The sequence below is a fragment of the Ambystoma mexicanum genome, chromosome 2q (genome assembly GCF_040938575.1).
Source record: "Ambystoma mexicanum isolate Mex_15411 chromosome 2q, UKY_AmexF1_1, whole genome shotgun sequence".
Lineage (NCBI taxonomy): Eukaryota > Metazoa > Chordata > Amphibia > Caudata > Ambystomatidae > Ambystoma > Ambystoma mexicanum.
Window position 1 is genome coordinate 741,120,953 of NC_090924.1, and position 25,508 is coordinate 741,146,460.

General features: G+C 45.5%; 1 protein-coding gene across 1 annotated transcript in view; it reads left to right on the forward strand.

Moving 5' to 3' along the window:
- The window catches only part of NOM1 (nucleolar protein with MIF4G domain 1), a 789,380-nt gene that overhangs the window by 571,951 nt on the left and 191,921 nt on the right, over nt 1-25,508 (forward strand). Inside the window, exons 6-7 of the mRNA XM_069647968.1 lie at nt 5,057-5,224; nt 17,377-17,498. Of these exons, the coding sequence (XP_069504069.1) occupies nt 5,057-5,224; nt 17,377-17,498 (290 nt within the window). The remainder of the gene's footprint in view (nt 1-5,056; nt 5,225-17,376; nt 17,499-25,508) is intronic.

Consider the following 25,508-nt stretch of genomic DNA (forward strand, 5'->3'; position numbering starts at 1 on the left):
ACGATATCCTGGCGGACTGCAAGAAGGTGCTTGCAAAGGCCAGGGCGTCCTTAACTCTCAAGTGCTACGGACACAAGTGGAAGAAGTTCTCTGTCTGGTGCCGTGCACAGAAGATTAACCCTCTGCGTATTACGGCCCCTCAAGTGCTGCTGTACCTGCTGTCTCTGGCCAAGGCGGGGCTAGCTCACGCCTCAATCAAGATCCATCTTGCAGCGATTTCCCATTACACCAGAACTGCGGGACGGTCATCCATGTGGTCTCATTGCCTAGGGAAGCAATTTATGAAGGGACTGTTCCGGTTGTTCCCGCCGATAAAGGCTCTGGCCCCGGCGTGGGAGCTCAATGTGGTGCTGACCAGGCTCATGGGGCCCCCATTCGAGCCTCTGCATTCAGCGCCATTGAAATTTCTGTCGTGGAAAACAGCGTTCCTTGCGCCCATCACCTCCGCACGACGAGTGGGAGACATCCAGGCCCTATCCTGCAAGCCTCCATACTTGACTTTCCACGAGACGAGGGTGGTGCTGAGGACGCACCCCTCCTTCATGCCCAGGGTACCGTCGGACTTCCACCTCAACGAGCCCTTGGTGCTGCCAGTTTTCTTCCGTTCGCCTTCATCGACGGCCAAGAGGACTTTGCACTCGCTGGATGTAGCTAGAGCGCTGAAGTTCTACGTGGACCGCACAAAGAGTTTACGGAAGACATCACAGCTGTTTGTGAACTTTGGACCTGTGAATCAAGGGAAGGCACTCTCGAAGGCTTCCATTTCCAGATGGCTCTCCGGCTGCAGCATGCACTGTCACCGGTTGGCAAACCGACCGTTGCCCGGCCGTCCGAGAGCCCATTCGACCAGAGCGATTGCTGCTACTATGGCGTTCTTGTCTGGTGTGCCCCTGCTGGACATCTGCAGGGCTGCTACGTGGAGGTCGACGCACACCTTCACAAAGTTCTACTGCGTCGACCGGGATTCCAGGGAGGAGTTCAGAGTCGGCCAAGCAGTGCTGCGCAACCTGTTCGCCTGAAGGTGGGCCTGGTGAGGAGGTAAGAGATGCTTAATGTTGAGGTGTTGTGTTACTTAATGTTGAGCCTGTTGCCACCTCCCGTGCTTGTGCATGTGTATACTGCTATGTATTCTTATATTCATGAGCATGTGAATCCATGCCAGACCCCATGCTGGAGAAGGAACAAGTTACTTACCTGTAACTGTTGTTCTCCAGCATGGGTCTGGCATGGATTCACATGCGAACCCTCCCTCCTACCCCTCTGCGGCTCTTCACTTGGTCATACTGCCACTTTACATGCTACCAAATCTGAGGATGGCTGCCAGAGGCGGGGCTTAGGGAGAGGGTAGTCATTGGCTGGGGGCAGTATGACCCAGAGACCAGTGATTGGTTACTACTAAGAAAGACAGATCAGAAACAAAACTGATACTGATTTTTTCTTTACCGAGGATTCCCAGCCTGACGACGGGGAATATTCATGAGCATGTGAATCCATGCCAGACCCATGCTGGAGAACAACAGTTACAGGGAAGTAACTTGTTCCTTCTCCATCAACCACAGAATGTCTCTGCTCCAGCCGACCTAAGCCTTGGTCTTCCTTGGTTTTGAATTGGGATGCCAAGGACTAGAGGATTTTCCCCAAGTTGTAGAGGGTTGGACCGCTGCATGCAGCCACTGGGCATTTTATCAGCAGGTTGACTACTTCAGCCTGCTTGTTCCAGCATCTTTTGGGCATTATGGCGGCGTGCCTGCTGGTCGTTCGCCATACAAGGCTCAAAATGAGGAGGGTTCAGATGCACCTTGCAGCCCCCTGGAACTAGGAGCCGGGGCCGCCCAGGCAACTTCAGTCACCATTCCGGCAGAACTCCACCAGGATTTGGTATGATGGAGGCAAGAGACCAATCCTGTGGTGGGCAGACCACTCAGACAGCCCCTACCCTACCCATGCCATCACGACAGACTCCTCCCTGCACGGGTGGGAATCCAATCTCGGCGACCACAGTGCACATGGTCTGTGGTCAAAGGAGGACAGGAAGAGTCACATCAACTTGCTCAAACTAACGGCCATCCAACTGGCACTCGGGGTCCTCCTACAGGTGGTCAAGGACAGCTCTGTTTGCATTCTGACAGACAGCTCCACTTGTATGTATTATATCAACAATCAAGGAGGCACCAGATCTCCCCCCTGTGCAGGCTTCCCATTGAGATCTGGGAATGGGCTATATCCCACAATATATGGCTGTCTGCAATCCACCTTCCGGGGGAGTCCAATCTAGAGTCGGACAGGCTCAGCAGTTTGGGTGTTGACAACTATGATTGGCAATTGGACACACACAGGTCCTGCTGGAGATTGTCAGGAGTTGGGGCCAGCCCCACATGTACCTATAAGCCACGGAACAGAACCGGCAATGCCAGCTTTGCTTCGTGGCTGGGCATGGGCAGAGACTTACTAGGGGATGCCCTACACCTGCAATGGGACGGGATGTGAGTTTACGCATTCCCCCTCTCCCCCCACCTCCACAAATTCACAAGGTCATCTGCAAGATCAGAGAAGCTCGGCCCTTGTGTTTAATTCTGATAGTGGCGCAGTGGCCGGCCAGCCCATGGTTTTCAGATCTCATGAGGCTCACAACCCAGACCCTGGTGCCTTTGGCAGACGGGGGTGGGGGGGGGGGGGGGGAGTCCCACTCCTCTTCCAGTGGGGGGCAGTGGTTCACCATGCCCCGAAGAAATTAGCCCTAGGAGCCTGGTTCCGAGCATGTAACCCTGCAGCACCTTCAGCTGTATCAGGACAACCTGATGATAATACAAAAGGCAAGAAGTGACTCCACCAGAAGGCACAATATAAGAGCAAATGTACCCGGACAGGTTCTGCTGCTGGGCCAAGCAGAGGGGTGTAGACCCATTGGAGTGCACACTGGATCAGGTGCTGTTGTTCTCTGCACATCTGGTTGAGTCGTGTGTGAAGGTCGACACGTGCCGTACCTACCTGGCAGCGATGGGAGCTTACAGAAAATCAGACAGTCTCCTTCTCCACTTCCAACCCTGTGGTCACGAGGCATCTAACAGGTCTGACAAGGTTGTACCCCTGTGTCAAACGTCCACACTCGGTCTGGGACCTCGATGTGGTGCTGAGCGCCATGGCATGTAAACCATTCGAGCCCATTGCGTCCATTGACATCAGGATGGCCACAATTAAGACAGCTCTTCTGGTGGGCCTTACTGCAGCATGCAGGGTCAGCAAGATTCACACCCTCTTGGCCTCGGAACAATATAGCACATGCCATCCGGACAAGGTGGTGCTCCGCACCCACCCTTCGTTTCTTTTGAAGGTGGTGTCTTCATTTATACTCAACGAGGAATAGTCGTGCCTAAAAACACTTGTGTACAGGCGCGTTATAAATGACTTATCATATCATATATCTACCAACGTTCTTTCTCAGCCCATAGGACGAGGCAGAAAAGGTATTGCACTGTCTTGATGTCAGGAGAACCCTGAAGTTGTACCTGGACAGGACGAAAGGCTTCCACACGTCAGATGCATTATTCATCTTTTTTGGTGGTTCAAAGCCAGGTTGTTCGGCGTTAAAGGCCTCGATAGCTAGGTGGATGTGGCGGCAATTCAGGAGGCCTACAAGGACCAGCATAAGGAGGTACCAGTAAATCTTCATGCTCATGCGGTCAGGGCCAAGGCCATGGTGGTTGACTTCCAGAGGCATGTGCTGTGGCAAACAATCTGCAGGGTGGCTGCCTGGGCTACCCCCTCAGCATTCTTCAAGCATTACTGTCTAAATGGCAGTGCACGCTCAGACTCGGCCTTCGGGCAAGCAGTCCTGTGGAACCTGTTCTCTTAAGCTCATCAGCGTCTCGCCTCCCTTGGGCTATAATCGGGGGTAACTGCCTGTGCAGTATGGAGGAAAGGGGACAGGACGTAGGAGTAATTACAAGTAACTCACTGTGGTGACTAACATACTGCTAGTCCATAATCCCCTTTCCTCTATTCGTCCCACCATCCTACCCCTTTCAAAAGAGGAACGTAGTTAGGCAGCCGACATGTCAAAAGGGGACTGAGGTGTGGGGCCAGAGGGTGGAGTCAGGGGAATGCATGTTCTCGGGCCACGCAGTTAATTTAAAGAGGGAAGACTTTTTTGGGTGAAAAAGGTTCAGTTAGCGTCCCCGGCGAGGGACGCCCATGCATTATGGGGGAAAGGGGACTATGTTCTAGAAGTACGTTAGTCACTGCAGTGAGTAACTTGTGATTTTTAGCGTAACCCACCACAGTGCCAATTGACCGTTGCTCAAAGATGGCTGAGCTCAGACTAAGGTGTGAGAAAGGATTGGATAATTCTGATGTTCTGGCGTCCTCTTCCACTCTATGCCATGTAGTCAGATACTCATTCTTCATTAACACAATCACTTGTGAAGAGGTGTCAGTCTACCGAGTACATACCATAATCTTATGTACTGACTAGCATCAAGGTTTACCATTGAAAGGGTTTACAGCCAAGTCACAATATCCTCTGATTATGTTAAATTTGATGAAACCTAACTTGCAGAGTTGAGACAAATGGCTCTGGATTTTTCAGTTCAAGCAAATTTAATATAATCACTTGCCTGAGCCCCTCAGTATGCTTCCTCAGCAGTATACCAACTGAACTTACATCTGAGTCATGATCCTACTGAGGCATGCTGAGCAATTGCTGCCATTTGAAACCAAGAATTTTACTAAAGGTAGGCTTTAATTACATCTCTCAAATTGCAATCCACCCTTAAAGCCAAATGTAAAATTCCTGCAAGTGTCTTTCAGAAATAGATTTTCAATGAAACCAAACTACAAAATAGCTTAAGGATGATATAGTAATTTTAGTCCGTTTACAAGATATCGAAGTAGAAAGCAACTTCTGTCCTAGGGCTTGTTAATAATAGCGTTTCAATTGTAATAGAATGTGCAATCTGTGTTTTAAACTATACTCTGGTACCGATTGAAAATGTGATGTATAACCTAAAACTTTGAAAAAAACAGCACACCTTACTTCGTATCTGTTTTTGCCTTTAAGGTTAGCAACGTTACATCTGGTAGTGCCACTCAACTTCGTGTCTCTTTGGAGAACCTCCTGGATGCAGAGCAGGTTGGACGATGGTGGATTGTAGGATCATCTTGGAGTGGAGTACCAATGATTGGACAATCCAACAGCAGCGGCCAGCCGAAGTTACCTGAGGGAAAAGTATGCTTATACGTTTTTATTTTTTATTTTTTAATTAATCAAATTGTGGAAGAAAATGAGCACCTATCTCACATGCAATGTGATTTTTTTTTTTTTGTTGTTGCTTAGCTTACTTACTGCTGGAACATCTTGGGAGGCTCCTGGCTGGTTGTGTATTGGTCCCCATTCCCCTATTGCAATTGATGCTAGAAACTTGCATTGTTGCTTTACCATTACCATCTGTTTCTGGTCAGCACATACAACATATTGACTGACCCATTTTAGGTTAAATATTGGGTAACCTTAGTATTTTGGAGTACATTTGGTTGGGCATCATTTTCTAACTAATATTATTTCCCGTTTTTTGAGCTCCTAAAACAGATGGCTCAATTATGTTTTTGTGTAAGATTAAGTAGAATGGGCCAGTATAAGGTTTAATAAATGAATGCATACAATAATTCATGGAAGTATCTGAAGGTTTGTAAGTTGGTAACTATAGAAAGATCAAACAGAAACATTGTTGCTTGTTGAGGATAAAATCCTAATCCAATCTTTTTAGCCCCAATAATCTGACCTACTTGCTCATGAATATTGCAGGTAGACAGTTTGTGTCATAAGATTTGAAGAGTGGTTGGGTATCATGAATTACAAGATATAGTTGCCGATTTAGAACTTTGAAGAAATGGTAAAATAATGAATCGATGAAATAACATATTGTTTCCCTGTTGGGGGCCTCTATTGGTGAGGGGCCACAGTTCAGCTATGACCATTGGGAGATATCACATGATGCACAGCTTTTGCATCATCAAATGAAGGAAACACAAGCTCATGGCATTATTTTTGTGTTCCTTCTTCCTACTCTTTTCAATAGTATTTCAGCTGCAGTTGCTTTTTTTCATGAAATGGTTTATTTGCTTAACCTTGTAATTGGTCTCCCCCTCTGGAATCTTTTTTTTGTCTTATTTTTATTTTATTTTTTTACAAAACCTTTTTTTATTGATTTTCATCAGTCAATAACAGTAAACCAGAACACCCGAGCTTAAAAGTAAATATCTCAAAAACATTCCTCCTCTCTCATTTCCTTTAGTCATACCTCCCTTATATATCTTTTAGCGAAACATAAAGCACAGGTTAATATTCCATATACATGCCAAAGATAATAGTGCTTAGCAGTCATACTGCTTTGCCTTGTTCCCAACTTGTTGGGACAGCCTGTCTCTGCAGGGGAGTTTGAAATGCGTTCTAAAAAAGATGCTGTCACTTTGAGAAAAACTCTGCTTGATTGGTGCGCCACCCAACTGCAACTCACAGTTCTTGATTTTTATAGCCAATATGAAAGATTGGTTAGCTGTTGCTCCATGGTGCTTTCTTTTATTGAGGCTTTGCAGACTTTGCTACTCTTTTTTGGGAAGGCTTTTTTCTCCAATCTACATTTCAGCATGTGCCATATGGGGCAAGATGGATTAAAGAAGCAACACCACCACACACCCATATCATACTTCTCATGCCAGAAAAACTAGACACCCAAAACTTGCAAACCACACACCCACCGCCAACCATGCAACAAAAGCAAATAGTTTCAAACAACCCAGACACTGGGCGTCACACCCCCCCCAAGCCCCCCCCAGACACAAAAAGCACAGTCCACACAACTAAGCGCATGCACAGACACCAGTTTCTCCTGGTTCTGGAAGCATCAAGAAAAGAGCAGAACCTCTATTCTATCCCTGTTCACCCACTACCAACCCCACCCACTTTTCTTACAGAGCCACGTGAGCACCTGGTGACCATGCAAATGGCAACGGTGCACAGTATAAATCATCATAACATAACATTCCACACATCACCGGCTTCAAGCAATGCATGTGGTGTAGGAATCAGAACTGTGCTGCCGACCCTTAACACCGCTGGGGCCCTGTGTGTGAGGGGGGGGGGGGATTCACCCTAGGTCTCCGAATAATCTCTTTCTTTCCATGTAACAGCTGGGATTGGTACCAAAGGAGACGGTTTTTGAGACACCTCAAAGAAGCCAAAATGAGCAACAGCAGAACCATGTCTTGCAAGCTACGTACTCTGGGGCCATCTCCCTCAACAGGTGTGAGGACCAACGGCTGCAGTTTCTGGGTCTTCACAGGGCCGTTTAGGAGGACATTTCTCCCAGCAAATTCATCTTTGAGTACCATGGGTGGGAAAACACAAGTCCCTCTTGGGGAGAAAGAGCTGTTACTGTCGGTGCCTCAGGACTGGATGATCTTTTCACGTCGGACAAGTTAATGTTGGTACTGAGAAGAAGAGTGGAAGCCTCTGGCATGCCCACAACAGGCTAGCTTAATGTTGGAATTTGTTAGGCCTTGGCTAATTCCCTCCTGGTGAAGAGGTTCTGTTCAAAAGCCATCTTCTCAAGGATCGGTTGATCTTGGCTCCCCCTTTGGATCCTGTTATGGTTGATTCCTGAATCGGCACAATCTGTACTGGTCGAAAGAAGACACAATATCAAAGAAAGAAAGAGCCTGCTGCTGTACTGACAAATTAAAAAAGTCCACAAGTACGGGATGAGACTGCTTGTACCAAGGAGTCTGCTCCTATAAGCCCAATATTCGACTCAGAGGACTTGTATTCAAGTATTCCATTTACTGTTTCTCCAGACAAGTTATTTAGTATTCCTGTCAGGGGTTCCAAACCTTTGTTTTCTCTTAGGATTTCCATTAATACTGAGCCACCATCGACCCTGTTTATAGCTAACATTGAGGTGCTTTAACCACAGATTTTTCTAATTTACTTTTGCGGTCACAGGAAGAGCATATCACTCCAGACCCATCAAAAAATATCACAAGTATGTTGCTACAAACAATGCATTCTGATCCTTCCCTGAAAGTACTTGCAGAGAGGATTAAAGAAAACATGGCACCTACAGCGGAGCCTCAAACTCAGCAGGTTTAGGTTGATCCTATTACCATTATTATTATGGTATTTATTGAGCACGGACCTAGCTTCGAGAAGCAACGTAGCTCTTTACTGAGGTATACAAAAATACAGAACGGAGCACTTTACAGAGGTATACACAAATACAGATACATAACAGAGCCCTTTACAGAGGTATACAACAGTTCTGATGAATTACCGATGGAGCTCCTTCTTTGGAGCCTTTGCCTAAGAGGGCAGAAGACTACTAATGAGGCTCAGACCAATGACACAGACGCTGGGGATGCTACTATGCCTCCACTTTGTTATATAATGGGACCACTGCCAAGGCCATGGAAGTCTTGGAGCTTCTCCAGTGGAGAAACCAGAGGCAGCTGGGTTTTTTGTAAAGCTTCATTTGTGTCAAGTCAAGCCTATCCCCTTCTTGCTATGGACTAATCTGTGATGGGAACCGGCTCTGATGCAGTAGGTTACACCTCATTCTGAATAAGCCATCTCTAAATACCTGGATGCTAAATATGAAACACCGAGGGAAAATCCCTTGATTGTCATGGTGTCAGATCAACCTCGTAATCAATAATAGCGGAAAACCTGGACTCGTGTAGCGGACAAATTCTTCCAACCAGTGAAACTCTCAGGAGTACCTAAGGACAGACTGATGGTTCTATTGATTGGAAGATGAGTGGACACACTGGAACCCGCTGGCTGCTAAGCAAAAGGTTGGATTAGTACAGATTCAGTACAGAGTAATACAGACCAGGCAAGTACAAAACCAGACTAACCTGAAACAATGGAAGAACCTTACTAAAACGGAACAGGGAATGACACCAGTATACACAGCCAGGGGTGTGCTATCAACCAACCTGCAGTCAGAACGATATGCAAGTGGTAAAAGACTATTATTACTGGGTGACAAATAACATGATCAGCAAACCCAAGGAATGTTAAAGCTTATCAGAGTGACCAAAGAGATTTGTATACAAGGGTGTTCATGGTAGAGTCCTTCCTAATGTTGGAGGAAAAGCCTATGCCCGACGGCAGGAGGACGCCTAAAGTCCACAAGTGCTATGAGGCAATCTGTAGTCCAGCACTTATTACCCTAATTCCGCCGGCACGAGGACGCCTTTTCCAACAGTACAATATCCAAAGAAGAATCACCTAATTCAAAATCCAGGAGCAGACGAATGAGCGGTCCGTGTCGGTAGCGTGATGGCTGAGAGAGCAAAAACAAGAGGCCAAGAGTGGGTCGTGAGCAGTCCGAGGCGAGAATGAAAGTTCCAAAACCATTCCGAAGGGTGAGGCAAGAATCGGGAGTCCAGAATAACAGGCCGAGGGTAAAAAACGAGGAAATCACTGAAGCAAGAACAAAACGCCACTGCTGATGCAAAACAAACAGGGCCAGAAACGTTGAAGCATTGTTAGGGGCGTGGCTTTATTGTGGAGCAAGTGACACGTGATGTCCCACGTGACCCTGGTCGTATTTGCAGTCATTACAGGAAACGTAGTCCTGGGCCACTGTCTCCATGGCAACCCCCAACGAGCACGGAAGGACAACGGCGTGCCGCGTCGGGGGTAGCCTCGGCGGTAATTGTAATGACCACTGCCCTGTATATTCACATGCTTCCGTCGTATGCTTGTTCCTAGCTTCCTCAAAGGACTGGGGAGCTATTCAGCAACTGCAAGTTGATAAAGACATGACAGACAGACAGCAGCCACAGACATCTGTATGAAAAGACATGCTTACCTTGCCACCACTTGCTTCCGATTTGGTTCTCTATCTACTATCTGAAGGGTTGTCTCTGTTTGGAGTAAAGCAGAGTGCACAAATGAGGCAAGAGTCCCAGGTACTAGTCCACCTAGGTTTGTTTGCTTCTTGGGTTACAGGATTGATAGGTAAAAATCTGGTAGAGTGTATTGAGAAGATATGGGACATAGCAGAACATCTGATGCAGCTCTGAGGCACCAACTGGCTCATACGGAACACCTTCATCCAGGACCCTCAACATTCCATTCCCTTGCATAAACCTGTCACTGACTCAAGTCAGCATTTGCGCACACGATACAACATCTATCCAGTGGAGCAAACATGAATCTCAAAGTATTCATGCCAAAGCTTGCCCCATATGGCAAATCACTGGGCTTCATGATCACCTACAACCTCAACTTCAAAGAGCAAGTCACCAGGAAAATGTCAATGTCTTTGTACCAATTTACATTGTTGTGTAAAATCAAGCCTTTTCTACCACGCCCTTAATTGAGGACTGAGGTGCAATCGCTAGTTTGCTCTCATTTCAACCAAGGAAATGCACTCCTGCCCCGCATCAATACCATTACCCTTGAACCACTCAAAGCAGTCCAACATGCCACAGTCCAACTAATTGTTTACATTAACACATTTGATCACATCTCCCTCACTGGCTACCAGTGCCATCTCAGATGATTTTGAGAAACATATTACATGTAAGGCTATTGGAACTCATTCACCCCAGTATGTAGCCGCTAAACTGATGATCTCGGGAAGCCAAGCCAACTCCAGAAGCAGCAATATCTCTAAACTGGAAAATAATTGGTGTTGGAAAGAAAATACCCACAGACATGCATGCTGGAATAGCACCCCATTCCAGTTACGCATGGATCCATCACTCCTGAAGTTCGGAAAAGAACTGGAGTCCTCGGTGTTCAAGACATGTCAGTAGCATATCTGTGCACAATGGGAACTGCAGGCAGTAACCCCATTTGGACTCCCATTCAACATCAACAATTTTAGAGGGTTCCATTGCTTCCCAACTAGGTTTGTGCTATAGTCGTACCATCTGTACATATCTCGGTGCTCCTGGATAGTTGCGACTGGATTGTTGTCCCTACCTTCTAATGTGAAAGGGCTGCTCCACACTTAAACAGAATAGTTCCTTTCACAAATTAAGTATGCAGCAGTGATCTGCAAGTCCCCCACTGCCATTACCACTGCACATGCTGCTCAGATTAGGAACCCACCATTTGATGTAGGTACCTGAACTTTGTCTTTCAGGATGACCAAGAACACCAACAGCATAAAGCTGGACCTGTTGTTATATCCACAGGTTTATGGTCAAGAGAAATGTACAGCTTCTTGGTGTCGCCCAGTCAGGATTGCAATAGATCTGCTTGACTGCTTAGTTAAGTGCTTCCCACCACCCGACCAGCAGCAAAGGAGTATGCTAGATGGGGTCAGAATCCCATCTTTTTGCACTAGTGGACACTGGATGCCCATGCTGCTTGGCTCCACTCAATGAGTTTAAGGTTTCAGACCAGATCTCCTAAAATCTCTTGTGTGTCAAGACGCAGCAGGTAGATTATTTGCGACTCTTTATGGAGTTTTAGAAAAGCTTGTACTGCATGGCATCGAGCTAGAATTAAGAGAGCAGAGTGGAGAAACCATATTTTTGCCCAGCAATTTATGAGCACCAAGAAGTGGACCACTAACTGCATTAGTAAGATAATGAAACACATCTCTAAACATATGCATAGGGGTTTTTCCAATAGACTCCGACTTTTGATGAATTGACTCACTTTTGTCTACATACCATTGACAAGGGAATTGTTTTGTCCATTCTTTGATCTGTAAAGGCTCACAGCTCGAAAATCATTACGGATGTCCTTTCAGATCAGACTGATTTCTCTGCATAATATGAAAATCCCTTCAGAAGAATGACCTTTCTTGTCTGTATACCTGGCAGGTGTATACATCATCAAGATTATTGATAGTTCATCACGTACCTTGCAAAACACCTGTGTAGGGAATGGTAAGACATGCACAGACTTATAAAGCGACACATTAGGTGATTTGACTCCAATGCCAATAGCAGAGCAGCGTACGTGAAGGAAAACCCATTTTTGTATCTTTGAACTTGATGCAATTTCTAAAATCTCCCATTCGCAGGTCTACAGATTTCATGTAAAAGTCCCATGAGAGAATTAAGTTTTGCCAAAAAGCAATATGCGTTTCTCAACAGGGGCCTCTTTGGCAGTTGTTGGGTAAGATTTTTCATTTTATGCCAAATCTCCCTCACTTGTGAGCCCCCCAGCACAGTTTGCTGGACTTGATTTATTTTTAATCTATGTTCCTGGGTGAGTGGGAACTTTTTCCCCCACTCACCCCTTCTTTTACTCTGGCTATGGGAGTCCCTTCTGTCTCTCTACATACCTTATTGTTTCGGAATCATTCTTTCCTCAAACTTTTGGGACATCTACATTTCAATGTTGCAACACTCTCTGTGCAGTGTTGCTGGGAGCCCTTTTGTATGTTCTTTTATTTTCCTTGTAAGAATGAATGTTCGCAAGTCAAGACGGATACTTTTTATGGTTTCTACATTTTATATTGTGAGATCACCCCACCCCACCTTATGTGGAATGCTGAGGGTTACACTGTATCCCCTTTCTCGCTGCTCCTGTAACATTTCTATTAGTGACAAGCATACCTGAAATGGCTAGTGGCAGTGGACCTGTTCTACTGATTGTTGTGTCATTTTTACTTGGAGGCTGAGTTCACAGACAGGCAATACACAGAAGGGTCACCATTGACCCAAAATGGTGAATGTATTCTTTTTTTGCCATTTCTTGTGTGCTTGTACTTTCTTGGTCCTTCTTCGGCTGTGCTGGGTCAGGGAGGTCCTGGTTTGACTTTTGGCTTTGGCAGGAATCCTTTGTAAAGCTTGCCGAGGCTCTGGAGTGCCTGTGAAGACAGGAAATGAGTGAGGAGTCCAACACTGTGCTGTCCTTTGTCTTCTGGCATGCCTGCCTGGAACCAGTTCCAACTGGGAGGCTGGCTTTCCTGAAAGGACAACCACCCCCCAAAGTTTGATAATGTAGCATGAGCTGGGTTACTGGATAAATGGCTTGGATCCTGAGGCTGAAGACAAGTAGACTACTGGAGCTTAATCCGATGAAGAAGAAGAGAAAATGCCTTTAGGTACTTCCAATGACCAGAGATGGCTACTGAGCTGCTGTGCTGACCTTTTCCTTTGATGCGACAGAGGAGACCCAAAGAGGACGCCTCCTTCCCTTGGACTGGTATGACCAAGGGACCAATCAGTCTCAAGACGATCTGCCTTTCGAACCATCCCACGACGAGCTGTGACCTTTCTGAGCTGCAAACCGCCAATACCCTGGGACCTTGAGCCTGAGTACTGTGCATTATATTCCAAATAAATCTCTCTGAAGCTTTGGTGGACTCCTTCCGGGCTTCCACAGGCAGGATTCCACTCATTGAAGCCCCATCACCAGAGTGCTGGACTGAGAAAGTGAAGCGAATCGTTCAGACAACAACCGTTCTTCATCTGGTGTCCTAGAAAAGGCACCAAAACCACAGAGCCACGGGAAGCAATGAAGAATCCTTTGCTGAGAGCCTTTCCACTCAACTGCTGATGCAAAATCCCATCCAGTGTTTCATCTGAAGACCAAGAATCCAGAGACCAGGTCCTGTAGCTGCTGCATTGTGAGGGCGTCCACCTGCATCATCTTCTTCACTACTGAGGTACTGTGAGACTCGAAGTAATACTTACCCGGAGTCGTTGTGCTGCTCCTGTGTGTCTGGGGTGGTGATTCGTACATTTCGAAGTTCACCCATACACGTTCACCCAGGCCTAACGCCGGCGCGCATTCAGGAAGCCTCCCATGAAGTCCCTGAACCATTTTACCTGCAAGAACTGTTACTTAACTGCTACAGAAGATTTCCACATGAACTCTTGACCTTTCTTCAGCATGTGTCTGCCTTTTCGATCCCCATTCTGACCCTGAAAGAGACTCGGAATTAGATGGGAAATGACATATGCTAACTTACCTTGTGTTGGTGTTGTTTTATCAACGGAAAAACAAAGTATTACAAAGTTATTACTCACCTTTTGATTGATATACTGCCCTTCTGAAAAGTAATTGCCAAGTTCTTACTTACCTTTTCAATTGTGTATACTATTCTAAAAAGTATCTTCAATTTACTACAAAGTAGTTTTCCTTACTGTCAATTGCATACTGCCATGCTATACGTCATTTTTACTGTGGTTTACTTACAGTATTAAACCAATACAATACTTCTGGTGTTTATTGCTTATGATAGTACTTGCCTTTCTAAATAATTTTTTACCTATGTAAATAGATAATAAACCATTATTTTTACATAACTATGTGTGCAGGTGTTTCTTTATGCTACAAGTTCTTTGTACCTTCCTGCAGCCCTCTCTTTCTCCTAAGATAAGCCTGGCTGCTCTGCCATTGCTACTTACCACGGTTGGTACAGGCCTATACTTAGAGTTGCAGTTCTGTATTGCCCAGGAGATCGTTGTATGAAGTCCTAAATAACAGCAGTAAAGGCATGTAATACCCTTTTGGGAATCCTGACATCTTTTTTCTTTATAATCTCATTCATTTTGATTTCATAATGAGACCCGTCCAGGAGTACATGGGCGACCAGTTGACACAAACCAGCAGATGGAATTTGTCAGTCTCCGAAGTAACACTTTTTTGTAGGAACTCGCGCCCGTGCATGACATTCCTGCAAAGAACATTTCTTTACAGGGAAATAGTTCCAGCAGGCAAGTGATAACATATGCCTCAGGTCTGGTGTGGACTGCTTATTCATGCTCCTGTAGCTGCACATTGCCACCAGATCCACCCCATTACTTGCCTTCATGGCTGACTCACTTGAAAGGAGATTTTGGAGGGTGGGTTCAAAGGTTTCAGCCTGTGTAGCAAGGGTATCCAGTGATTTCAGCGAAAAAAGAGATATTTTTCAGAGACAATTGGCAACAAAATACCGATATTTTCATTTTCTTTATGTATATGGGGGTGGGGTAATAACGGGTGAGGAGAGGGTTGAGGTAGGGTTATAAGCATAGGGAAATGATGGGATCCCCCCACTTAAAAAGATTTACAAATAATTGTATTTTTTCCAATGTAAATTTCTGAAAAATACCTCTTTGTAATTGTTCACGATATAATCACTTCGAAATGTGGCTTACTACTGAGGTGTTGTGGTAGGCCATCTGCACTCTGTAGCAGCTCTAGAAGAGGTGCATTATATTACCCCCCCGCCCCCCAAATGAATAAAACTGCCAGTGTCTGCTCTGTGGTAATTGTGTTACACCTATAAGTGATAGTATGACATCAGTATGCACATGGGCATACATGTGTACATATTACACACCAGTTTAAAATCATATGATCTGCACTGTCGAGGTTCATCTTTGTTGAACTCTCCCCCATTTTGTCTACACAAAGATACAGATAGACTAAAGTTCAAAGGATCACTGAAAAGATTCCCATTTTGTCTCACATTAGGCTACCACATTATGGACTCCTCCCAGTTTCCTGCTCACTGAGGCTCACCATGTGTGTTCTCTTCCTTTCTGCTCCCCTTCCCATCCAATACCTGTCCAGGGTCTCTGTCTCTTTTTCATGAGCCAGTAAAATTCCCAGGAATTGAGCCCAAGTCATTGTACGTCTGTAAGGTCTACCCTTGTATGTGGATTCTGATTCATCCCTGTACAAGATGACAGATCGTACAGTTGCCAAATCATTCGGGGATCTCTGCCGCATTGACACTTATGTGGCCGAGCTATGCATTTACAGGCAGCATGATATAGTGACCATAAAGGCATCATTGATTTTCATGGACTCCACCTTCTTTACCCAAGCACAGGAATGCCAGGCACAGTCTACAGAAATCAAGCCAGTCAATGTAGAGCAGAATACTGCTCCCCATGGGCTGGCATGAGGATTCCGTACAAGTTGGTCCCTGGATGGAAACTCTGGCTCTGAATTCCTGTATGAGGTTCATTCACCATGCAGAGAATTCTCAAACACCCTCACTGAAATTTGGTGGATGTGGGAGAAGGCACCCCTTGCCTTTTTCCACACTTTAGTTATGCCTCTATTACATCTCGGGTCAGGGCCTCTCGAGAAAGCATTTGGATTGCATGTAGCTTCTTAAAGGAACACAAAACCTATACATTGATGAAAACAAGTAGGACTGTGTTGGGCTCGTGTTTTTGTGTGTATTGGTTTGTACTGACCTTCAAGTCCTGTGGGCCCCCTACCACCTACCAACTCCCCCTGGCCCCATCCAATACGTGATTACCATGGGTAGCTCCTCCGATGGCTGGATCTCCAGTGGTAGGTGGTTATGCGCACCCTTCTGTGTTCCATGACCCAGCTGCAGATACAACAGATTCCATGGCTGCTTTAGATCTTCCATGTTGCAGGGTCGCAGGCTCCATGCTGACTAGTAAGGCCTCATGCAACTTGGGAAGAACATTTGTCAAAGGATTCGAAGTCTTTGACTCAGAGCTTGCCTCCTCATTGATTCCATCCAGAAGGATTCAGAGCACATAATCTGAGAACTTTGTCTTCCAGCTTTTCCCAGCCATGATCATGATGGTAGTGAAGAAGGGCTGCAAGGCAGGAAAGAGTGGGCACAGGGGTTTGCTGTAGTAGGACACATTAGCTGGGTGAACCCTTTGGTTTGGTCAATGAGGCAAACTGGTTTTTCCCCCAGAGGTGGTCCTTTTGAGGGTCTGGTTTGTGGAGGCACTTTCAATCGGTTTAAAGGGTCAGCGCCTGGTTGCATTGTTTTTAAATCCTCACAGAAACTGAAAGTGCATATGCGTGGGTGTGGATTGCTGCATTTGGCAGCTCAGATTGACCTCCCTTGGTCCTCTGGCATGACAAAAACCACTGTAAATTAACTGGCCAGCACAGAGGTCGGTGGCTTCCCTCGCCAGCCAGAGGTAGCTCGTTAGACCCTTCCCAAAGTGCACCACTGATGTAATTTTGACAAAATCCTAGTTTACGAATGTGACATTGGACATCACTTGATGTTGATGGCCTCCAAAGAAGAAGCCTAAAATGACTTTTCATCCTCTCACGAGATATGACCACACAGCCTTTGACCCTGATGAATGCACAAGAATCGGTAAAAAAATATTCTTCAATAAGGATAAAATAAATTCATTTTGGAAGCCAAAAAATAGGATTGATAAGGGAATTCAAAGGAGACGCAGCTCACTCATGAATGATAGATACCCTGTTGATCACTGTTAACCAACAATTTTAACTGCTAAATAGAGAAGGGCAAACTGTTGCAGTTGTTTGAGAGCTGCGTTTGCAGTATGCTTCATTTTTTAGAGTCGGATGTGTTCTAATTGGTAACCTGACCAGGACTGGTGTTCTTTGGAGCCCTACCAGAGCAATAAAAGCATTCTATTACTATTGCATTGCAGGCAAGCTCTAAGATGATGGCCCTTGCGCGAAAGCAGCGAATGAACACGGATATCAGGAGGAATATCTTCTGTGTTCTGATGAGCAGTGAAGATTTTCTGGATGCTTTTGAAAACCTTCTGAAGTAAGTACTTTGCTCTTTGGCATGTTGGCTAAACAGTGTTGTCTGGGAGCGGTTCCAAGCACGAAACAATCACAATCACAATCCTTTTTATTCAGCTGTGTGCATATTGATAGCAGCTTTTACAAATTGTCTTGAATACACATTACAGTGGATAGACAAGTGCAGACTCCTAATGGAGTAGGGCCTTGCATTAAAACGCTTGCCACTAAGTGAAAAGAAATCTATCAAATTACCCAGGAGCTCTCTAACATGTACATTCATTACATGTTTGTTGGCTCTTAGAGCCTTTCGTCTAGGTGGCTTGGGAAGGGACTAATAGTCTTTGTATGCTTTAATCTGTAATTGTCAGGCTGCTCTTAATAATATGCACGTGATCAATATACCTAATGTACTTGAACATTTAGTTGATGTATGTAACGGCCATACTTAATTAGCACTACTCACCTGCCATCCGTTAAAGAGGATTGACATGAGGTTGAGATTTTCACCTAGCTATCAGTGGAATATTTTCATGTTCATGCTCTTTTTGTTTATATTCCTGATTTTAATTGCTGGGTTTTTGTCCCATTCTTTGTTTTGTATTTCTGAATGAAAACATGATTGAACCGACATTCATATAGCTTTTTTCATTTCTTTACTTGGGAATAGCAGTCAGAGCCAGTGCGCGAAATGTATTCTGACTCAGGCAGCCCCTTCTTTGCATTAAACACTGTAATATCAGCCTGTCCACCACATCCCGCCACCCCACGTTGCACTCCTGCAGCTAGCAATGTAGATCGCTGCCTAGAATTGCCTTGTTTTTTCGAACGGGCCCAGAATGTGAAATAAAGATGTTGAGGTAATAGTAGGGACGTTGACTTTACGTACTTGTTGGGTCATCTCACTTTCGGTGGCATAAGGGACTTGGCCTCTAAGTCCCAATTGAATATTATTTTGTTCATTCCCTTGATCCAAATTGATTAGAACTTTGCCTATAATTTCCAGAATTCATTTCTCAGTTTAGTGACTTTCAGTTGGCGCCAGGTACTCGACCTCCAAGTTCATGGGTTCATTGCATTTCAGTTCCACCACGTTTTAAATGTTCAGTTGGAATATTTCCCCAAGTTCCAGGGCAAACGTTCCTCAAGTGAATCTTTTAATCCATGCCCTTCACATTCCCAGGGATCAGCATTGTTGAGGTGACGTTTTTCAGTTCTGTGACGAAGTGGGAGTCCTGGCCCCATCCAAGTGCATTGAGTGGCTCTGGATCAGGAAAGCCAGGTTTTGAGAGCCTTCAGGCCAGAGCCGAGAGTCACCTGAAGGTGGTGAATGGTGGGATCTGCAGTCTCTCCCTTCTAGTTCACATCCCCTCTCTAAATCAGAGAAAATAGCACCTAAGAATTCTGGATATTATAGGACTCCTAATCCTCTCTCCTTAAGCCCAGTTCCCCTGCCATACATGAAGTCAGTGGCAAGGACAGCATGTTTAAGAAATGATAATCGGGGTCTGAATCCTAAGAACACTGTAACCCAAAAGATGGAAAGCGCAATGCACAGTGCCCTCCTATACGGTGGGGCCCCATATATCAGAGGACACCCTCACAGAGATTCTGGAAGAAAGCAGAGAGGAAAGACAGCGTACCATCCATTGCCATAGAATCTTGTATGCCAGATGGGACCTTGCAGAAACGTCTCACTGGTGCCTGAAATGCAGTGGAAGAACTGGAGGAGGATCTCCTGTATAACTGTACCACAGGTTCCGTCGGGACAATCCTTGCAGAGACATATCGACATGCTTAGCGGACCCAGAGCTTTGAAGCCAACGAGGGGGAGGGGAAATTGTGAGAAATGGATGTAGTGTGTAGAGCAGGTGGGCTCCTTATTCTGAGCACATCTGGTACTGTGCTCGCCTTGTCTTCAATTATGCTATTGGCATTTCTGACATAGGCTGTTTCTTAAATCCAAAGTTTCATCTTGGTCTCTTCGCCGCTCTTCATTCTCTGGCAGTGCAATTCTTTCCGGATCCGCCCACTTTCTTTCTACATACCTGTCCTGTTGTGCTGGGGGATTGTGTCACATGACCATGACAAGTGAAGATAGACTCCCAATTCTCTGTTATTTTCATCACAATTCTGTTGCTCTGTTGCCAAGACTAAGTGACCCAAGACTGACCAATTCGTTTTTGTTTTTTTCTTTGTTTTTAAATTGGCAATTATTCCGAAATTCATCATACAGCAAAAGTTAAAGTTGTTAGAGAGTGTTCACCCAAAACAACAAGTCTGTAGTATGACACCATACCTTTACAAACTTAAGCATGTCTCATTTGACATTTTATGGGCAAACCCTAAAATACATGATGGAGGGAGGGGGTGTACACAGGTTATTAAGGGTTGTTCAGATGAAACATTGAAGAGTGACTAGAGGATAGGGTAACCAGATGACACAATTATTCTGGGGCGCTATTCTACAAGTCTTGCACGCTCCTTTTTGAAAATCTCTGGTATTATGCTGAAAACCAATTTATTTTAAAATTAACCAGGTTCACAGCTCCTCAGAGTGCACTTGTTTATTAAATAAATGTGCTGTGTCAGTTACATAAAGCCTTCTGGTTACCTATGTATTGGTTTGATATATTGTGTTAGCGTGCATATATCTAGACCATAAAGCTCTCTAGTTGTCTGATTTTCGGTGAGAATTGTTTCATCAGTCCTGGCTTTTTAGTTCACAGCACTTTTAATTCTGTTTTTTGTAGTACTGTATTGATAATGGAAAAAGGAAACGCTGAATTACCAAAATAGAAAGTGATGGGAGTTCCAAAGCAGGAATTGGCTGAACATCTTTAGTTGGGCACTATGAGCCCACGTCTTGATCCAAAGTTGCAACCCTGTATATGTATGTGCATATATACATTTATTGAGAATTCTTGGTTCAGAGCGAGTCAAGGTGATCCAATTTAATGCATCAAAACCCCTGAAATTCAGCACTTGCATTTCAGGCTTGTCCGCCTTAACTATGCCGCCCTCTGTTGTGAAGCGCATGACCACAATGATGACATCACAGATGACATCACTAATGACATCATACATGACTTCACTGATGAGATCAATAATTACATCATATATGACATTACTGATTATATAAGTTTGAATATTTTGGTTGACCTATTTTGAAACCTAGGTTTTTTTGTGTTAAATCTGATAGCTCTTTGTTTACAAAGGTTTCTTCACTGAATTTCAAAGGTTTTGTTGCTACGTATTTTTCACGTTAAATCTGATCTTAACGTTCTCCTAAAGTTTTTTAACTGAATTTCAAGTGTTTTGTTATACTATAGTTTCTTTGGGGCCTACTAGCCATGACCTTCGGCCGTGGCCACTGTTCATGTTGCACCAATAGGTTTCTTTGGGGCCCACTAGCCCTGGCCTTTGGCCTCGGCCACTTTACATGTTACACCAATAGGTTCCTTTGGGGCCCACAAGCCATGGCCACTGTACATGTTGCACCAATGGGTTCTTTGGGGGCTGTGAGAAACCTGACGGTGTCTCCCTAGCTGGTCCCCGGAGATCTGTCATCCAGGTGGCCAGGACACGGGCATCGCTATTGGATCCAGTTCCTGGGGGTGGACCAATGAGGGAGGATCACCTGGATGGGGAGGGTCCTTGGGAAATGGGAGTAGGACACGGACGGGTGAGATGCGGTATCCCCCTTCTTTCAACACCTTTTTCCGATATTACCATGTAGAATATTCCAAAACACTGCCCCTCTCCCCCATTTCCACACAAACACTTTCGCACAACACGAAAGGCAATGGACTAACCCCAGAGCCGTTTACCTGACGTGTCCCAATACCAGGGTCAGGCAACGTAAGAGCTAACTCAACACGGCAGTTCAAGAGGAGGAGAACGACGGCACAGACCGAGCGGTAGACAAGGAGAGAGTCAGCCTTGCCCTTTACAACAAGGGCACGTGGAACCTCCGCAGAGGGATCGATAAATCAGCGAACAATAACCAGCGTGTTTTGAAACAGATGTGCCCGGTATGCCAGACCGTCCTCCGCTGATTACCATGCCGGGGAGGGACGCTGGTCTCAGTGGTAAAAACCTTGACTCCAAGAGATCAGAAAGCCAAGCAGTTCATCACAGCCAGTGAGTCGAGGGGAGTTTCGATAAGAAACCGAACTGTGTTGAATGAAAAGTAGCCGAAGGATAAATTGAACTTTGAAAAGCAAAAGTATACTATTGAGAAAGAGGGGGGAAAAAAAGATAGAGGAGTCCGACACCACGTGGGTGTTCCCGGAGGAAACTCTGGGCGATTACCCAACAGTAAAAAGACTACCGTAACCAGAAGGCCTTGGGAAGAGGCGAAGAACGGTCAAAGTCGTCATACAGGGATCTCGTAAAATCCTCTGTACTGTTGAAAGTCTTTGACCGATGGGGAACTATGAAAACTAAGGGAAGTGAATCCTGCATGTTGAAAATAAGCACATGAACAGTATGTTACATAAGTCGGCGAGCGCGAACCTGGCAGAGGGAAGCCGATTAACCTTCTGCTGCACAAATGCTGGAAACTTGTTTAAAAAGACATTATTTGTGAAAGCGAGAAACATTGTAAAACAAGGGGAAGGGAAGTGTCCCCCTTGTTTTCTAGGGTCCCTACCCAGCCGATGGAGATCCATGGGTGGAAAGTTACCACCCAAAGTTTGGTGAGAAAGGAACAGTCTTGTTAATTTGTTGAATACGTCTTCTGAGGGGTCAGCGTACAGAAGAGGGGGGCCCAGGGATGAAGCCATCACCCAAGGTGTTTGTAGAACAGAACTCAGTGCTTGTTTGTTGAGTACTTCAGTCCTCGAAGGTAAGAGACTTTTCATTGTAAATAGATTTAACCATGAAAGAACCTGATAGCTGATATGGAACCATGCTGGGAAGGCACGAGCGTGTGCTGTGCTCCAGTCTCACCTTGACCCATGCAAACAAACATGGGGAAGGGGGACCCCGAGGCAATCACATCCTGACTTATTATTTGTAAACACTTTCTTCTTTATTTTGATACCGTATCCCACACCCTTTCTGTAATTATTGGTAAGGAATTGCAATAGGTTTTCTTAGTATAGGCCCTTTTTATTTGACACAACACCACTAGGACTGTCTTATTTTTCATTTGATGGTTGACGCTTGCTCCTATCTTAGATTTAGGTTTAGTTTAGGCGTTTTTCCACCCTGCATTTATAGTTCAATAAACCCTTGAACTGTGATCACTTGTCTGTCTTTACTCTTGTCACCATGAGTTACTTACAGGGCCCACTAGCCATGGTCTTCGGATGTGGCCACTGTACATATTGCACCAATAGGTTTCTTTGGGGCCCACTAGCAATGGCCTTCGACCGTGGCCAATGGCCTTTGCCTTCGGCCGTGGCTGCTATACATGTTTTGTTGTGTTAAATCTGATCACCTTAACTGTCTCCTACCTATAGTTTTTTCACTGAATTTCAAGGGTTTTGTTGTAATGTAGTTTCTTCGGGCCCACTAGCCATGGCCTCTGGCCCTGGCCAGTGGCCTCATCCTTCGGCCGTGGCTACTATACTAGTTGCGTTAATAGGTTTATTTGGGGCCACTAGCCATGGCCGCCGTGGCCACTGTACATGTTGCACCAGCAGGTTTCTTTAGGGCCCACTAGCCATGGCCTTCAGCCATAGCCAGTGGCCTCGGCGTTCGGCTGTGGCTACTATACATGTTGCATTAATACGTTTCTTTTAGGCCCACTAACCATGGCCTTCAGCCGTGGCAACTGTACATGTTCTCTCAGAATCTCCATTACTTGAACCGGGTTGCAATATATATGATCTCCTTTTCTTTTTACAACCCCTTTCTTGATACGCACCCAGTAACCCGCAGCAATTTCCACCCTTCTTCTGCCCAACTTTTCATTCATCTTGCTCACCCATTCACCTTTCTTCTTATACATCTTCCCACTCAACTCTTCCACAACAAGGTCAGAATCCTGTGCTCTGCCCAGCCAGGGAAGTGTTATCCTTGTGCTGGGTTTCTTTCCTCTCATTAATTCAAAGGGACTCACTCCAGTGGATGCATGTAGTGCCAGACGCAAGGCATACAATCTATCCCTGACAGCCACCTTCTTATCCCTTCCACATGCTCCTGCTATACGCACTGCCTCCATCACACAGCAATTTACCCTCTCCACCATTCCTTTGGTTTGTGGTTGATAGGCTGCTGTCCTTTTGTGCTTTACCCAACAACAATTAAGATACTCTTGGAAGCATTCTCCAATGAACTGTCTACCATTATCAGTCAGAACAGAATTGGGCAAACCTTCCCTCTCGAACAGGCACTTTAGGAACTCCACCATTGCTTGGACCGAGATATCTCGCACAATTTGGAACTTTGCGACCGTGAAAACAAATCAACTATCACAAAGAATTTCCCACGTCCACTCCCCATATCCACGGGACCAGAATGTCCAGTGCTATGTCACACCACACTTTCTCTGTAGTGTCTACTTTCACCATTGGTTGTTGATGCGCCACAATACCCATTCCTGAAGCGTCGCACTCAATGCACCTTCCCACCATCCTCTCCACATCTCGGTCAAAGCCAGGCCACCAATATTCACTACTCAAAACAGCTTTGGTTTTGGAAACTACAATATGTCCCTCATGGTTAATGTCAACCATCCTCCTCCTCAAGGCCTGAGGCACAACTGTTCTGCCCCACATGTACAAGATACAATTTTTCACACACCGTTCACACACCGTTCTGATTTCACCTGCCATAAACTGCTCTCCTCCCCACTGAGTAACCTCTTTTCCAGCCAGTCATCCTGTACAAATTGCACAACTTTCTTAAACACATCCTCCTCCTTCAATGCCCTTGGCCACTCTTCCTGAGTCACGACTCCATCATGAGTCACAAACACTGTGTCGGTAATCACATCCTCCACCTGACATTCATCATCACCTCACCCAATCTTGTATAGTCTCGAGATACCGTCTTCCAAAATGTTTTCCCTACCAGGAATCACTTCCATGACAAACATATGCCCTTGCATCCTAGCACTTTCATTAGTCCCCTCTCTTCAAAGATTACCTTTAATGGCCTGCGATCAGTTCTGATGGTCAATTCAGCACCCCACACAACATTTCGAAATGTATCCACACCCCAGTGACAGGCTAAAGCCTCCTTCTCTAAAACTGATTAATTCCTCTCTGCTCCTCTCAACATCCTTGACGCATGAGTCACAATTACTTCTCGACCATCTTCCATAATCTGTACTGCCACGATACCCTTGTCACGCTCACCTGGATTCCACGGGGGCACCGAACGAAGCTGGACTGCTGCGGTCTCCACCAGTGTGGCTCGTAGCGAAGTGATGATCGACTGGACTTGCCCACTCAGTTTTGTCTGCCTGGCCCGCAAGAGGATTTTCCTAGAAGCAGTAAAGGGAATTAGCCACCCCTGGTAGAGGGGTTAAGACGAACACCAACTTCCCGAAAACTTCTAGTATTTCCCTTCGTAAAGTCTCACCTTATAGTTAGGAAGGATGAACTCTCCATCCTGCGTTTGGAGTGCAGGGGCGCGTAGAACTTCAGTTACTTCACTGATCCGAAGGTATTTGGCAGAGTTCCAGACAAATAATGACTCTGAGGTAAGTTGCGTGTAAACCAAATGTATAGTTCTTTTAGAGTTCAAATGTCTATCTATTCACTCATGCTCCTTTCATACCTTTCCCCATGCAGCATGGTCCGAGGAGCGAGTTCGCCTCGATGGATGAAGGTAGCGCCTTGGTAAGAGTCAATTTGCACCAAGCACTGTTTAGCAAGTAATATTGTTCTAAGTGCGATTAACCAATAGTTATCCTCGTTGCAGGTGCGGCGCCTTTGCGAAAATGAAGAATGGTGACCAGCGCTGCCTCGAGAGGTAATATGCCAAGTAAGTATCTTGCGGTAAGTAAGTGAATGCCTTCGGCGGAACCCCACTCACCTTTTTTGTTCTTGTTTTTTCAGATGCTGATGTTGCGAGC